Genomic DNA, 16,203 nt, shown 5'->3' on the forward strand with positions numbered 1-16,203 from the left:
TATGCTCCTTTTTCTTTTACCAATAATTAACTAAAGCGAAACCTTTAAAGATATGTAATTTATTTTCTTTCAGTGCAAGATTAGAGATTGTGCAACTTCAGCAAGTTCGAAGAATGTGGGAGGATTTACAGCGGCAAATTCGCAGTCTTCATCTCACCCTGAGAGTTGAGGGTGAAAATGCCGATCAACAACCTTCCACAAGTGGAACGTCATCTTCCTCAAATTCACAAAGTTCCATGAGTAGTTCAAATGAAACCCAAAACAACGAGTCAGCGAAAAATTTCAAAAAAACATTAATTGAAAATTATAAGAAGCAATATAAAGATGGTGTTTATTGTAAAGAACAACGACCGTCCACATCAGCAGAAAGTACGTCGCAAAAAATGCCAAAACCAACACAAGAAACACCTTCCTCGTCATCTCAATCACAAAACTCGACAAATATAAGTCTATCGAATTTATTACCCACCGAATCAGAATTGCGACGTATGAGACGAAATAATCGTCTTTTGGAAATATTGAAAGCACTGCGTGAACGTGAGACGTGGGACGGTTCACCAATTGATCTCGATGCACCGAATCCACAACCAAGTGCAATGAGTGATCACACTTATTCCAGTTTGACCAGTAATGCGACCGTTCAATTGCCAAGTATCGCGAGTTTTATTTCCAATTTGTCAGCGAGCGTGAATATTCCACCGAGCACGCAACTTCTTGATTCAAATGATCCACTCAATGATGAAGGTCCAAGTTCGTCAAGAAATATGAGAAATTCTCTAAATCCCTCAGCAAATCCAGAGAATGAGAGCACATCCGAGAGTTCAAATTCGGCTCTGTCGATGGATTCGTCGCCGAATAATTTGAACAATCGCGGCAAGCAGTACACTTACCAAAGAGTCTGGCGTTACGGACGCAGAATGTACATCAGGTTTGACATTAATTAATGAACACAGGGAATTTCACAAAAAAATTAAACATACTTCTATAAGGTTGCCCCAGTTTTAGAAAAGTCAGTGAATTTTATAGAAAGCAGGGATCGATACTGAAATTAAACTAACAGGGTTGCCACAGGTCAGGGAAGTCAGGGAAAAGTCAGGGAAAGTAAAATTGGTCAGGGAAGTTAGGGAAAAGTCAGGGATTTTTACTAAAAGTACTGGAAAAAATTGAATTTTTAAAATTCATGAGAAAACTGAATTTTTTTCCTTTTTGCCTCGTAAATTATTAAATTACCTCGAATTTTAATACAAAATCTTCAATTTTTTCAATTTCTGACAATAATTTCTTTTTAAATAACTTAATTTTTCAAAAACTATCATAAAATTATGACTTACAAATTATTTTATAAATAATTTTTACAATTTTCATAAATACTAGATTGATAGAAGAATTTCAGTTAAAAATACTAAAAAAAATTGGATTTTGGAAAAGTTACAAATGATTACAGAAATTCAATTATTTTCAAAAGTTACAAAAATTCTTCGCAAAATTTCAATTATGTTCAAAAATTAAAAAAAAATTCTCGTCAAAATTTCAATTATCTTTATAAATAATAAAATTCTTCATCGAAATTCAATTATATTTAAGAATTTTAATAAAATTCTTGTCAAAATTCCACAGGAATTTAATTATTCAATATTTAATAAATCAATTCAAAATAATTCAATTATTTTCATAAGCAATAAAATTTTCACAGGAATTCAATTATTTAAAATACAAAATTTCATAAATTTTTTCGAAAAATATCAATTATATAAAAAGATTTTTATAAAATATTTTCATGAATTCAATTATTTTTATAAATAATAAAATTCTTCACCGAAATTCAATTACTTTTATAAACTTGAATAAAATTCGTTGTAAGAATTCAATTATTTATATAAACTTGAATAAAATTCGTTGTAAGAATTCAATTATTTTCAAAAAAATAATAAAATTCTTCGCAGAAATTCAATTATGTTCAAAAATTAAAAAATAAATATTGTCAAAATTTCAATTATCTTTATAAATAATAAAATTCTTCATCGAAATTCAATTATATTTAAGAATTTTAATAAAATTCTTGTCAAAATTTCGTAGTAATTCAATTATTCAATTTTTAATAAATCAATTCAAAATAATTTCATTATTTTCATAAGTAATAAAATTTTCACAGGAATTCAATTAGTTAAAATACAAAATTTCATAAATTTTTTCGAAAATTATCAATTATTTAAAAATATTTTTATATAATTCGTCGCAAGAATTTAATTATTTAAAAAAATTTAACATATTTCTTTTTAAGAATTTAATTATTTTTATAAATAATAAAATTCTTCACCGAAATTCAATTATTTTTATAAACTTGAATAAAATTCGTTGTAAGAATTCAAGTATTTATATAAATAATAAAATTTTTCTCCGACATTCAATTATTTTATGAAAATTTTAATTATTTATTTAATTATTATTTTTATGAATTTTTTTCTATACAATATTTTAATCAAATTCCTCGATAAATGTAATTGTTCTTAAAAAAATTTTATTAAAATTTGTCAAACGAATTCAATTATTTAAAATTTTATTGATTAAATTTTTTATGAGAATTCAATTTTAACAAACATTCAATTATTCAATAAATTATTTATTTTTTTAATTTAAATAATTGAATTTGTTTAGAATTTTCTAATAAAAGTTGATTTAAAAATGAATAAACGAATAATCGATTTATTATTATTTATAAAAATAATTGAATTATTGCAACGAATTTTATTACATTTTTTTTAAATAATTGAATTTTTTTGTGAAATTGTACTTCTTGTAAAAATAATTGAATTCTTGGGAAGGATTTTTTTTTAGGATTTTTGTAAATAATTAACTTATTTTAAAAAATTTTATAGCAATTTAAATTATTACAAAACATGAAGAAGATCGTCTTCTTCATGTTTTGTAATAATATTCTTATAAGTTGTTGAATTTCAAAAAGGTTTAAATCTGAATATTTTGAAGAATTTTAATTCCTACAGAAAAATAATAATGATTAAATATTTATTTAAGAAAGAAGTTATTGATGTTTTTAAATAATTTTACAATTAAAGAAGTTTGTAAATAAATGTAATAGAACATTTTTTTTGAGTATCTAATAATTTTTAAAGTGAATCAGAATATTCTTTATGGTCAGGGAAACAGTGAAATTTTTTTTTGGAAATCAGGGAAAAATAAAATTAAATATTTGTGGCAACCCTGACTAAATTACAAATTTACCTTCGAATTTAGTTTTATGTGGAGTATTTTATGAGAAAAAAGTCCACAACGTTTTTAAAAACGAAAAATTAGAAAAGAATTTTTTTTCAAGTTAATTCATCTCTAATTTTTCTAAACCTAAAATTTTTAAAGAATTAACTTTTTCCAAGAGGCTAATTACTTATAAATAATTTTAATTTGAAACCAATTTAATAAATGAGGCTCCGGATCTTAAAAGGGCACTTTCACCATGTAAAGTCTATGCGGAAAGTGCCCTTTTAAGATCCGGAGCCTCAAATATCGTCTCATTAATTTTTGTTTTCGTTTTTAAAAACGTTGCGGACTTCAGCCATATACTATTTTTTAACTATTTTCAAAAATAATTTCTAATCAAAAAATTTTCCAATAATTAAAAACAAAATTGAATTGAAAACAACAGAATTTAAAACGTGGTTTTATATAAACTTTCTCCTTTTTTACAATTAAATTCTTTAAAAAATTTCTTAATTATTAAAAATAATTGATTTAGAAAAGAATTGTCGTTAAAAATTCTAAAAACTTTATTGAATTTTGGAGAAGTTACAGTAGTAATTTTTAGAAATTGCAGTATTTAAATATTTTCAAGAAATTTAAACTGAAATTCTTCTCTAAATCAATTATTTTTGATTATTTTAAAAACTTTTTGAGAATTCAATTGTTTAAAAAAAATAAAAGAAAGTTCAATTAAAAAATGATTAAAATTTATTTGTTTTCAATTTAATTTAACGAAATTTTAATTATTGTAAAATTTTCCAATTGAAATTTTTATTCAAAAGTTTAAACTAATTTTCAAAGAAAACGAATTAAAATTTTTGCAAAAGCCTACATTTATTATAATTTTTAATTAAAATGATTCAAATTTTAAATTTTCGGAAATTTTGAATTTCAAATCTTTTGCAATTTTAATAGTCGAAAAAAAGTCATCGAACTTTGCAAATGTCAAAATAAAAATTTTTAGAAGTAATTTTATATTTTTGAAGGTTTGAACTATAATTTAAACCGAAAGTTTAAAAAATTTATTTATTTACAAAATTTTAATTAAAAATTCTCATAAACGTTTTTTGAAAAATAATCGAAAATTTCATAAAATTGAATTGAAAACAATTGAATTTTAATCATATTTTATGAAAACTTTCTTTTATTTTTTTAAATTTTATTTCTAGAAAATAATTGAATGCAATATCTAAAAATTACAACTGTAACTTATCGAAAATTCAATTATTTTCTAGAAATTTTAACTGAATTTCTTCTCTAAAACAATTATTTTTTACATATATTATCTAATATTTTTAGAGTTGAAAAGAATATTCTTTAAGTCCAGAAAAAAAGTTAAAAGCAAATTCTTCCAAAATTCAATTATTTTCTCATTTTTCAAGTACAATTATTCACTGAATATTTTAGAAATAACAATTTTATAAAAGTTCTTCAAAAAATAATTTTTTATAATAATAATAATAATAATAATAATAATAATAATAATAATTTATTTTCAATAAATTAAGTTTCATTATTCAGAAATAGAAGAAATTTTAGGTTTTGTATTTTAAAATTCGTAATAATTTTAGAGTTTATACTTATTAAAAATCAGAGTTTTTTTTCAATTGAAAAATTTGAACGGTTTTTATGAAATTCGCTAACTTTTTCTTGACCTGTGGCAACCGTGGAAAATAGGGGAAAAGTCTGGAAAAAATCAAAATTCAAACTTTTCGTTGCAATGCTAAATTTCAAATTTATTTTCGTGACACTCCCTGTAATGAATTATTAATTGTCAAATTATTGACAGCATTATTGTATTTTTTTCAGGCGACCAAGATTGCTCTCTCTAGGACCAAGGAGTATGAAACGTGGTTCCAGAACTCAATTCAATCCATTTCGGCATTACGAGCATCGAAGACCGTGGCCCTTCCGGCGAAATGATTCCCGAATGACGAACGGCACTTCAGCAAACAATAGCAGTAACAGTAACAATGCAAACAACTCCACCAGCAACAACAATAACAACAGCAGCAACAACAACAGCAGCAGCAACAACAACAACACTGAACGTAATCGAGTTCAAAATACATCCGAATCACTTCAAGCGATGATCGTCCGTCTAGAGTCATTGGTACGTCAGCAAAGAGCACTCGCTCGAAACAGTGAAATTAATCGCGGTTCAGACAGCGACAGTCAATCGGAAACGACACGCGAAACCACTGAGAATCAAGAAATGGAGGAAATAGGCGAATTCGCTCGTCTACGAGCGCGTCAAGTCCTCAGTTTAATGGTCGAGAGTCTCACTCAATTCTTCGAGGAGAACAGACCCGGAAATGGCTCACAAACCAGCGTTCTCTACGATCAAATCTACAAAATGTACGTTCTCCTCCATCTCGCTCTTCAATTAACCGATTTACTACTCGAGCAATTGATAACAACTCGCCGTGAACTAGAATCCAGTCAATATGGACCCTTCAATTCGGATTTAACCGTTCCACCCGCCGATGTCAACGAGCGGCAAAATAGTCGAATTGACAATGGTTTGCAGACAGAGAGAAATCGTCCAAATTCATTCGAAAACGAAGAACGTCCCGAAACATCACAAAGTGAAACAAGAGGAAATGCAGAGCGTTCACAAAATTTAGAAAGCAACGATCTTCATCACTCGTCCGATCAAGAATCAAGAAATTATCTCAATCTCCTCGAGGAATTACGAACTTTGTTTCATATTCCCTGTTGTAACAATGAAACGCAACCGCAGCAACAACGAAATGAAACTCGCGAGACGGAAAATTCCACTCGTCCAGAAACGTCGAGACAAAGCACAGAATCGAATTACTTTACCGAAGCGGGTAGTTCAAGAGCTGATTCAAGACCTGATACTTTGAACGAAAATACGGAACAGAACATTGGTCACATTACATCGGAAAATGCCCTCTCGGCAGAAGTTCAAAGTATTGTGGAAAGAATTCAAAATAATCAGAACGAGAATAGCGAACGACCATTGAACAGATCGTTGGAGGATCGATTGGAATACAGAAGACTTCTGAATGAATACGATCGAAGAAGGAATGAAAACGACGAATCATCACGTCAACGTAATAATGACAATAACGAGGGTAGATCGGTGAGTGCATTTTTGCAATTGGCATCGTTGCCAACGCGTCCGGTTCTGTCGCGAAGAGGTCCCACGAGATATTCGCCATTTCGAAGTGAACTTTTGCGAATGATACGTCACAGATATGAGGATAATAATTATTTCAGTCATCGTTTGGAGCAACTCGCGAGGCCTGCTTATCAATTGAGACACGATTATCATTATGGAAGGAGTCGACCGGTTCCCGAGAGGGAATATAATTATCCACCGCGACCACCTTATCTTATAGCGAGAAGTCGTCCACTCATTTTTGGCAGAGATCCTCTACTATCGTCGTCGGCCACGAATAATCGTCATGAATTTAATGTGCCGATCGTTCAAGTCGCACCACCCACACCGCCACATACGCCACCTTTCTACTTGCCAAATACGAATACACAAAATAGTCATGAGAATGCTAATAATTCGAATAGCAATTCTAATAATGAACAAGCCGGACCAAGTACGTCGAATTTTGGAAATAGAAATCAGGTAATTTAATATCAACAACTTTTTCAATAATATTCCATTCTTTCGAGAAAATGTAATTAAAATTGTATTGAAAATAATTTAATTCTTAACAAGATTTTTATTAAAATTCTTTAAAATAAAATTGAATAGTTTTCAAGAATTTATTTCAATTTTCTTAAAAATAATGGAGTTTTTTAAAAATAATTTTTACTGAAAATGTTGAAAGTAATTGAATTTTATGAAGATTTTCTTTTAACAGGGTTGCCACAGGTCAGGGAAGTCAGGGAAAAGTTAGGGAAAGTAAAATTGGTCAGGGAAGTCAGGGAAAAGTCAGGGATTTTTACTAAAAGTACTGAAAAAAATTGAATTTTTAAAATTCATGAGAAAACTCGGAATTTTTTTCCTTTTTGACTCGTAAACTATGAAATTACCTCGAATTTTAATACAAAACCTTCAATTTTTTCAATTTCTGACAATAATTTCTTTTTAAATAACTTAATTTTTCAAAAACTATCATAAAATTATGACATACAAATTTTTTTATAAATAATTTTTACAATTTTCATAAATACTAGATTGATAGAAGAATTTCAGTTAAAAATACTGAAAAAAATTGAATTTTGGAAAAGTTACGAATGATTACAGAAATTCAATTATTTTCAAAAGTTACAAAAATTCTTCGCAAAATTTCAATTATGTTCAAAAATTAAAAAAAATTTCTCGTCAAAATTTCAATTATCTTTATAAATAATAAAATTCTTCATCGAAATTCAATTATCTTTAAAAATTTTAATAAAATTCTTGTCAAAATTCCACAGGAATTCAATTATTGAATATTTAATAAATTTCTCTGAAATAATTCAATTATTTTCATAAGTAATAAAATTTTCACAGGAATTTAATTATTTAAAATACAAAATTTCATAAAATTTTTCGAAAAATATTAATTATATAAAATGATTTTTATAAAATATTTTATGAATTCAATTATTTTTATAAATAATAAAATTCTTCACCGCAATTCAAATATTTTCCAAAACTTTAATAAAATTCTTCGCAAGAATTCAATTTTTTTTTTTGTAAACAATAACATTTTTCTCAGGAAAAAAATTATTTTGAATACAGTTTTAGTAAAATTTTTCGAAAGAATTCAAGCATTCTTAAATTTTTCGAAAGTATTAAATTATTTCCATAAATTTTAATCAAATTCTTTGCTAGAATTATATTCAAATTAGATTCAAAATTATAAAAGTTACAAAAATCATTACATTTTTTTTAACAAAAATGTTCTCTTTTAAAATTAAAAAAATTTACTTGTGGAAAATAAAATAAATCTTAAATTTTTCTTTCTAAAAAGTATCGAAAAACTTATTGTTTACATCTGAATTACTAGAAATTTGAAGTTGTTAAAACAAAAGTCATGTGAAATTACTAAAAATTAACTATTTTGGAATACTTTTTAATGTTTGGAAATGATTACCTAATTTTCAACAATTTTCATTTTTCAAAAAATGAAAAAACAAATTAATTCTTTTTTATAGGAAATGGGAGCGCATCCAGCTTTTTCTCCGCAATTTAGAAGATGGTTTCTGGCTCAAGCTACTTGGAGAGGTTCTAGATTTTTAAGTCCACGCTATGTATCAGCTAATGGAGGAAATGGCGGTGGCAGCGGTGGAGGAGACGGAAGTGGCGGTCAAGATCCGGGCAATGATGACAGCGATGATGTTGATATCAGAGGTAAAAGTGAATTTTAATTCTTTTTGAATTCAGGGTTTTTATAACAACTAAAGAAAAAAAAATATAAATACTTGGAATTCTCAGTGATATTTTTAATCGACTATTTCTAATATTTTTCTAGATAATTTTCAAGTCATGGAATATTTTGCAAGGAAAAATTTGTAGAAACCCTGGAATTGTTTTTTTAAAGACTATTTAAAATTGTTGTATATTTTGAATTTTGGAAAAATTTGAAATACGTAATTAAAAAAAAGTGTTTCTAATTTTTAATTATTCACAGATCAAGTACCTGTTGGCATATCATTTAACGGTTTGGAAATTCCAAATTATCGCGTTCAAGCTTGGGATTTTTCTGATGGTGAAATTCCGGATATTACAAATCGTAAGTGAATTCTTTTTAATATTTTAATTACTAATGAAAAAGTATTTTTTTTTTTGTTATTAAAAAGAAAAAGAGAAATTATTGTTAAAAAACATTTTATTTTTTTAGCCGAGAAAAATGTTGTTGTGCGGGAATGTAAAATTCACAACGATGCTAGTATCGATATTTCCGCCGATGGAACAATGTTAGCAACTGCGTTACCCTGCGGAAGAATCAACGCTACCACTACTCTTGGTGAGAGAATATTTAAATATTTGATAATTATCAAAATTGATTTTAAACTTATAAGGTTTTTCAACATTCTTCGGTTTTTAACATTTTTGAAATGATTAGAAATTTTTAAAACCTATGCGAGTTATTGGGTTCAAAATCACAGAAAGAGCATTTTAAAAAATTGCCGATAAAAAATAATGCAAATTATGAGAGAAATTCTTTTCATCATTTTTTCAGAATCGATTAAAATTTTTATTCTATAAATTTATTTTGAGTAGTAAAAATTATGATTGATTTAGAATTAGATCAGTTGAAAATTGAATTAAAATTTGAATAGAATTGAAAATATGCTAGATTAAAATTTGAATCAAATAAAATTATAATCGATTCAAAATTGAATTGAATTATTTAAAATATTTCCTAAAATTTTCCGAAGAAAATCAATTTAAAAACTTTTTATAAAATTCTACCACAAGAATTCAATTATTTTCACAAAGCAATAAATTTAAATTTAAATAAGATTCAAGGCAAGAATAAAATTATTTTCACATAAATAATAAAATTCTTCGCAAGAATTCAATTATTTTCATAAATAATAAAATTCTTCTCAGAAATTCAATTATTTTTTTTAAAAAATGATAAATTCTTTCCTCGATTCTTTCTTTAATTCTTCACAATTATTCAATTATTTTCCCAAATAATAACATTTTTCATGAGAATTCAATTATTTAAAAACAAATTAAATAACATTCTTCTCAGAAATTTAATTATTTTTTAAGAAATTAATAAATTCTTTATAAGAATTAAATTTTGGGAAACATTCAATTATTTAATATAATTATTTATTTTTGTATTTAAATAGTTGAATTTCAGTTGAACTTTTTTACTAAGAATTGATTTAAAAACAAATTTCAGTTGTTTTAGATAATTGAATACTAAAAGCGTTATAGTAGGATTTTTTTTTAGAAATGATTAAAAGATTTAATTCTAAAAAGATTTAAAGATTTTAAATTTAAAAGATTATTTAATCGAAATCATTGAAAATTTTAATTGTTGTAAAACTGTAATAACTTTTAAATTTTTACTTTGAAAATTATTAATTTATTTTCTTAATTCCTGTGAACAATTTAAATTAAATTTTATTGAATAATTTTATTTGTTTACTTTTAAAAATTACATTTTAATACAATATTGTATTTTTTAGGTTAAAAATTTAGAAAATAATTGAATTTTTCAAAAATTTAGAAGCAGGATTAGAATAAAAATAAATATTTTTGGTCAGGGAAGTCAGGGAAAAGTCAGGGATTTTTACTAAAAGTACTGGAAAAAATGGAATTTTTAAAATTCATAAGAAAACTATGGATTTTTTTCCTTTTTGCCTCGTAAATTATGAAATTACCTCGAATTTTAACACAAAACCTTCAATTTTTTCAATTTCTGACAATAATTTCTTTTTAAATAACTTAATTTTTCAAAAACTATCATAAAATTATGACTTACAAATTATTTTATAAATAATTTTTACAATTTTCATAAATACTAGATTGATAGAAGAATTTCAGTCAAAAATACTACAAAAAAATTGGATTTTGGAAAAGTTACAAATGATTACAGAAATTCAATTATTTTCAAAAGTTACAAAAGTTCTTCGCGAAATTTCAATTACATGTTCAAAAATAAAAAAAAAATTCTCGTCAAAATTTCAATTATCTTTATAAATAATAAAATTCTTCATCGAAATTCAATTATTTTTAAAAATTTTAATAAAATTCTTGTCAAAATTCAACAGGAATTCAATTATTCAATATTTAATAAATTTCTTTGAAATAATTCAATTATTTTCATAAGTAATAAAATTTTCACAGGAATTCAATTATTTAAAATACAAAATTTCATAAAATTTTTCGAAAATCATCAATTATATAAAAAGATTTTTATAAAATTTTTTCATGAATTCACTAATTTTTATAAATAATAAAATTCTTCGCAGAAATTCAATTATGTTCAAAAATTAAAAAAGAAATATTGTCAAAATTTCAATTATCTTTATAAATAATAAAATTCTTCATCGAAATTCAATTATATTTAAGAATTTTAATAAAATTCTTGTCAAAATTTCGTAGGAATTCAATTATTTAATTTTAAATAAATTAATTCAAAATAATTCATTTATTTTCATAAATAATAAAATTTTCCCAGGAATTCAATTAGTTAAAATACAAAATTTCATAAAATTTTTCGAAAATTATCAATTATTTAAAAATATTTTTATAAAATTCGTCGCAAGAATTTAATTATTTAAAAAAATTTAACATAGTTTTTTTTAAGAATTCAATTATTTTTATAAATAATAAAATTCTTCACCGAAATTCAATTATTTTTTTAAAAAAATGATAAATTCTTTCCTCGATTCTTTCTTTAATTCTTCACAATTATTCAATTATTTTCCCAAATAATAACATTTTTCATGAGAATTCAATTATTTTAAAACAAATTAAACAAAATTCTTCGCAAGAATTCATTATTTTTAAAAACAATAAAATTCTCCTCGTAAATTCAATTATTTTTTAATTAATTTATAACTTTTTCTTTAATTCTTCACAATTATTCAATTATTTAAAAAAAAATTATTATATAGAATTCTTCGTAAGAATTCAATTATTTTCATAAATTCAATTATTTTTTAAAAATTGAAAAATTCTTTCTTTAATTCTTCACACTTATTCAATTATTTTCCCAAATAATAAAATTTTTCACGAGAATTCAATTATTCAAAAACAAATTAAATAACATTCTTCTTAGAAATTTCAATTATTCAATTTTTAGTAAATTAATTCAAAACAATTCAATTATTTTCATAAAAAATAAAATTTTCCCAGGAATTCAATTAGTTAAAATACAAAATTTCATAAAATTTTTCGAAAATTATCAATTATTTAAAAATATTTTTAGAAAATTCGTCGCAAGAATTTAATTATTTAAAAAAATTTAACATATTTCTTTTTAAGAATTCAATTATTTTTATAAATAATAAAATTCTTCACCGAAATTCAATTATTTTTATAAACTTCAATAAAATTCGTTGTAAGAATTCAATTATTTATATAAATAATAAAATTTTTCTCCGACATTCAATTATTTTATGAAAATTTTAATTATTTATTTAATTATTATTTTTATGAATTATTTTTTATACAATATTTTAATCAAATTCCTCGATAAATGAAATTATTATTAAAAATTTTATTAAAATTTGTCAAACGAATTCAATTATTTAAAATTTTATTTATAAAATTCTTTATGAGAATTCAATTTTAACAAACATTCAATTATTCAATAAATGATTTATTTTTTAATTTAAATAATTGAATTTTTCTAGAATTTTCTAATAAAAATTGATTTAAAAATGAATGAACGAATAATCGATTTATTATTATTTATAAAAATAATTGAATTATTGCAACGAATTTTATTACATTTTTTTTAAATAATTGAATTTTTTTTGTGAAATTTTACTGCTTGTAAAAATAATTGAATTCTTGCGAAGGATTTTTTTAAGGACTTTTGTAAATAATTAACTTATTTTAAAAAATTTTATGGCAATTTAAATGATTACAAAACATGAAGAAGACGATCACTCCGGAGTGATCGTCTTCTTCACGTTTTGTAATAATATTCTTATAAGTTGTTGAATTTCAAAAAGGTTTAAATTTGAATATTTTGAAGAATTTTAATTCCTACAGAAAAATAATAATGATTAAATATTTATTTAAGAAAGAAGTTATTGATGTTTCTAAATAATTTTACAATTAAAGAAGTTTGTAAATAAATGTAATAGAACCTTTTTTTTGAGTATCTAATAATTTTTAGAGTGAATCAGAATATTCTTTATGGTCAGGGAAAAAGTGAAATTTTTTTCTGGAAATCAGGGAAAAGTCAGGGAAAAATAAAATTAAATATTTGTGGCAACTCTGCTATTTTTTGATACTTTTTAAAAAATTTATTAATTATTGAGTGTAAAGCTTGTCACTAGTTTTATTAATTTTTTTTTTTTCTGTAAATTTCAGGAGTTTACAGTTTACAATGGGAGAATTTGGGAGAACGAGTTTATTCAACAGTAACGGACCAAACAATTGTCTCATTATCAATGTCACCAGCGGGACAACATCTTCTCGTTGGAATTGGATCGAGGAGAATTCATCTTCCATCGAGGCCATTGCCAATGGCATTAATTTATAAATTGGTGAATCGTGAACCCGAAACGGATAAAAAAGTATCCGTCGATTCGTCTGATTCAAAATATTATAATATATTCGATCGTACACACGCCTGTAGTCGAACAGTTGTTTATATACCAGGATCACCGAATTTACGTAATATTTATCGTCGCGATCCTAATGTGCCACATCCCGAGGATGATAGACAAAATTATCTCAATTGGAGGAATCCAAGTCCAGGCAATGATATCGATATGAAGGACACCAAGGAGAATATGATTCTATTGCGTGAATTATTACAAAATAATAGAGAAACAACTGGACAAATAAGTTTAAATTGCATTCGATGGATACCGCAACCAGGTCAAGGAATGATTTATGCCACAAACAATGGTCAACTAAATATTCTTCACTAAAATGTGATTTATTAGTTTTCTATAGTTTATTTTGACAATTTCTCGAATTTTTCTTCTATTTTTTATTTCTTTGGAAAAATTTCCACTTCTTTAATATTATTTATTTGGCAATAAATAATCTCTCTCTTGAGAAAAAAAGCTCCAAATTTCAATAAATAAAATAGAAGAAAAATTCGAAAAATTATTATCTAGGATTAAAATTAATGTTCCAGCCTGTAGAAACAAACAAGTTTTCTGCATTGGCAAAATTGTAGAAATGTTTCTTAGTTTACGCGTTAACAGTGATCTATTAAACTCTCTAAAATATAGGTTTAAAAAGAAATCTTAGGAAAATTGATGAATTGCTAACAATTTTTATAGTACTTTGCAAAAAAAAAAATTTTACTTTCTGAATTTTTTCTTATTTTCTGGAAATTAAAATAGAAATTAAAAATTTGATTAGATTCTTAGATTTCTTAGTATTTTGATTTCGAGTACTATCAAAAATTGCTAGCAATTGATTTCTACATGATAAATTTATATCGGATATAAATTTATTTTCCCTTCAGTGAATTTTTTTTTTGATTTTTCTGCCATCAGAAAATAGAATAATATTTTTATTAAATTCAGTCCCGACTCATTAAAACCCGAATAAAAAGATAGTTGGCGCGAAATTTCGTGTGGGGCTGTGCCTTAATAATTATTTCCTCTCTTTTTTCGTTTTGCCGAAGCGAAGCATGAATAATCATGTCATAAAAAATCATTTATAATAATATACGTTCGAAGTAATATATTAATCTTTATCTTATAAGAACAATTTTTTTTTGTATAATATATATATATTATAATTTGCATTGAGCAATTTATGCTGTTTTCTTCGTATTAGACTGACTTTTTAATTATAATCTGAGTATTATTTTATTTGAAATTTCACGCAAATGCAATATTAGAATACGAGAAAATTGCAAAAGCGTCGATAAAAAAAAAAAAAGAATATAGTCATCGATTCGATTAAGTTGTTCGTGCCATAAAATTTGACTATAATTTTTTTTTTCCTCTGAGAAATAAAATTTAACAAGTTTTTCTGAAAAATTTTTCCGAAACTAAAACCAGAATTATTTTTCACTTTTTATTTAATTTTATTATTTTTGCAAAAAAAAGAAAACAAGAGGGAAAATTTTAATTTTCTAATTTTAGTGATAATTGGTTTAATTTTTTCTTTTTTCTTTTAAAGAATATTTTTTAAGATGTGTCCTCTAAAGTGTGACACTTAAAGTGTGATTCTTGTCAAATTTTTTTTTTGTCAATTTTTTTCCCTTTGAAAAATAACGATGGTTAAGTTTCGCGTTAATAAAAATTAGAAGTCATTATGGAGTAATGTGATTAGAATTTAGAAAGTCACCGCCGTCGACTATATTTTATGTTTCAACGTTACAATTATATTTTTTATATATGTAGAAAATATCAATGAATAATTATTTTTAAGAGACTGTAAGTGATACTGATGAGAAAGAGTTTTTTTCTTCTATTTTTTTCTTCTTTCGATTTTTTGTTTTCTAGCATGAAATCAAATCAGGGGCGCAATTTGAAAGCGTAAAGCTTGTATTGTATTCTTAAGAAAAAAAAACAATTGTAAAGTACGTACTACGTTAATAAAAGAAAAATTATTGTAATCGAATGTTAGTTCATGGGGAGATAATCAGCAGATACTTAATTTCGTCTAAAAACGAAATCACGAATTTTAAGAGTGATTTTTGAAAAAATAACGTATTTTTAACCCTTTAAACTGATTAGTATCATTTATCGTTTTTTTTTTATCATTTTTCCATTTTCAAAATCTTGATTTTCTTTTTAAATCAACGATAATAATTCAATGTCACCTAAAATATTTGGAATTTCGGTATTTTCTAATTGAGTCGAATCGTAAAAAATTTGATTCTAAAATTTAACAATTGTCAGGCAGTGTGACTTCTAGCGTCTTTTTAATTTATTATTTTTTTTTAATCTGACCATTCTGTTTTTTTGGAATCGGTTAATTTAAAAAATCAGTTTATGCAAATCAAGGAAATTTTCCAAAAAAAAAATTATGTTTTCTTTTCTTCGTGACATTTGTTTTGTCAAAAAAAATAAATAAAAAAAAATATATATATACACTGTTTCAGAAAAATGAAAATGAAAACAAATTTAATCATATTATTTATTTATGTACCCCATGGTCACAATTCAAAAATGCATACGCCCAATGTTTTGTGATTAAAAAAGAATTGATAATAAATTGGTACGACCTGATAATACTTTGAATTATTCTATTTGACAATCTGACAATATTTGCAAATTTCATTATTGAAATGAGAATAATTGAATTCCTTCGAATAAATTTATTATTTATGAAAAAAATTGAATTCTTGAGAAGAATTT

The 16,203-nt window shown here is 24.4% G+C and overlaps 1 protein-coding gene across 5 annotated transcripts in view; it reads left to right on the top strand.

Annotated features, from left to right (window-relative positions):
* The window catches only part of LOC122500399 (probable WRKY transcription factor protein 1), a 35,836-nt gene extending 19,759 nt beyond the window's left edge, over positions 1-16,077 (top strand). For 4 of the 5 annotated variants that reach the window (XM_043609311.1, XM_043609313.1, XM_043609315.1 and 1 more), the window contains exons 11-16: positions 74-928; positions 5,062-6,862; positions 8,383-8,578; positions 8,859-8,960; positions 9,069-9,194; positions 13,241-16,077. In XM_043609311.1, coding sequence (XP_043465246.1) covers positions 74-928; positions 5,062-6,862; positions 8,383-8,578; positions 8,859-8,960; positions 9,069-9,194; positions 13,241-13,806 — 3,646 coding nt within the window. In that variant the 3' untranslated portion in view covers positions 13,807-16,077. The remainder of the gene's footprint in view (positions 1-73; positions 929-5,061; positions 6,863-8,382; positions 8,579-8,858; positions 8,961-9,068; positions 9,195-13,240) is intronic. The other variant, XM_043609314.1, reaches the window with a different exon arrangement.
* Positions 16,078-16,203: the final 126 nt, after the last annotated feature.

Source organism: Leptopilina heterotoma, unplaced genomic scaffold, assembly GCF_015476425.1.
Source record: "Leptopilina heterotoma isolate Lh14 unplaced genomic scaffold, ASM1547642v1 Lhet_183, whole genome shotgun sequence".
Taxonomy (NCBI): Eukaryota; Metazoa; Arthropoda; class Insecta; order Hymenoptera; family Figitidae; genus Leptopilina; species Leptopilina heterotoma.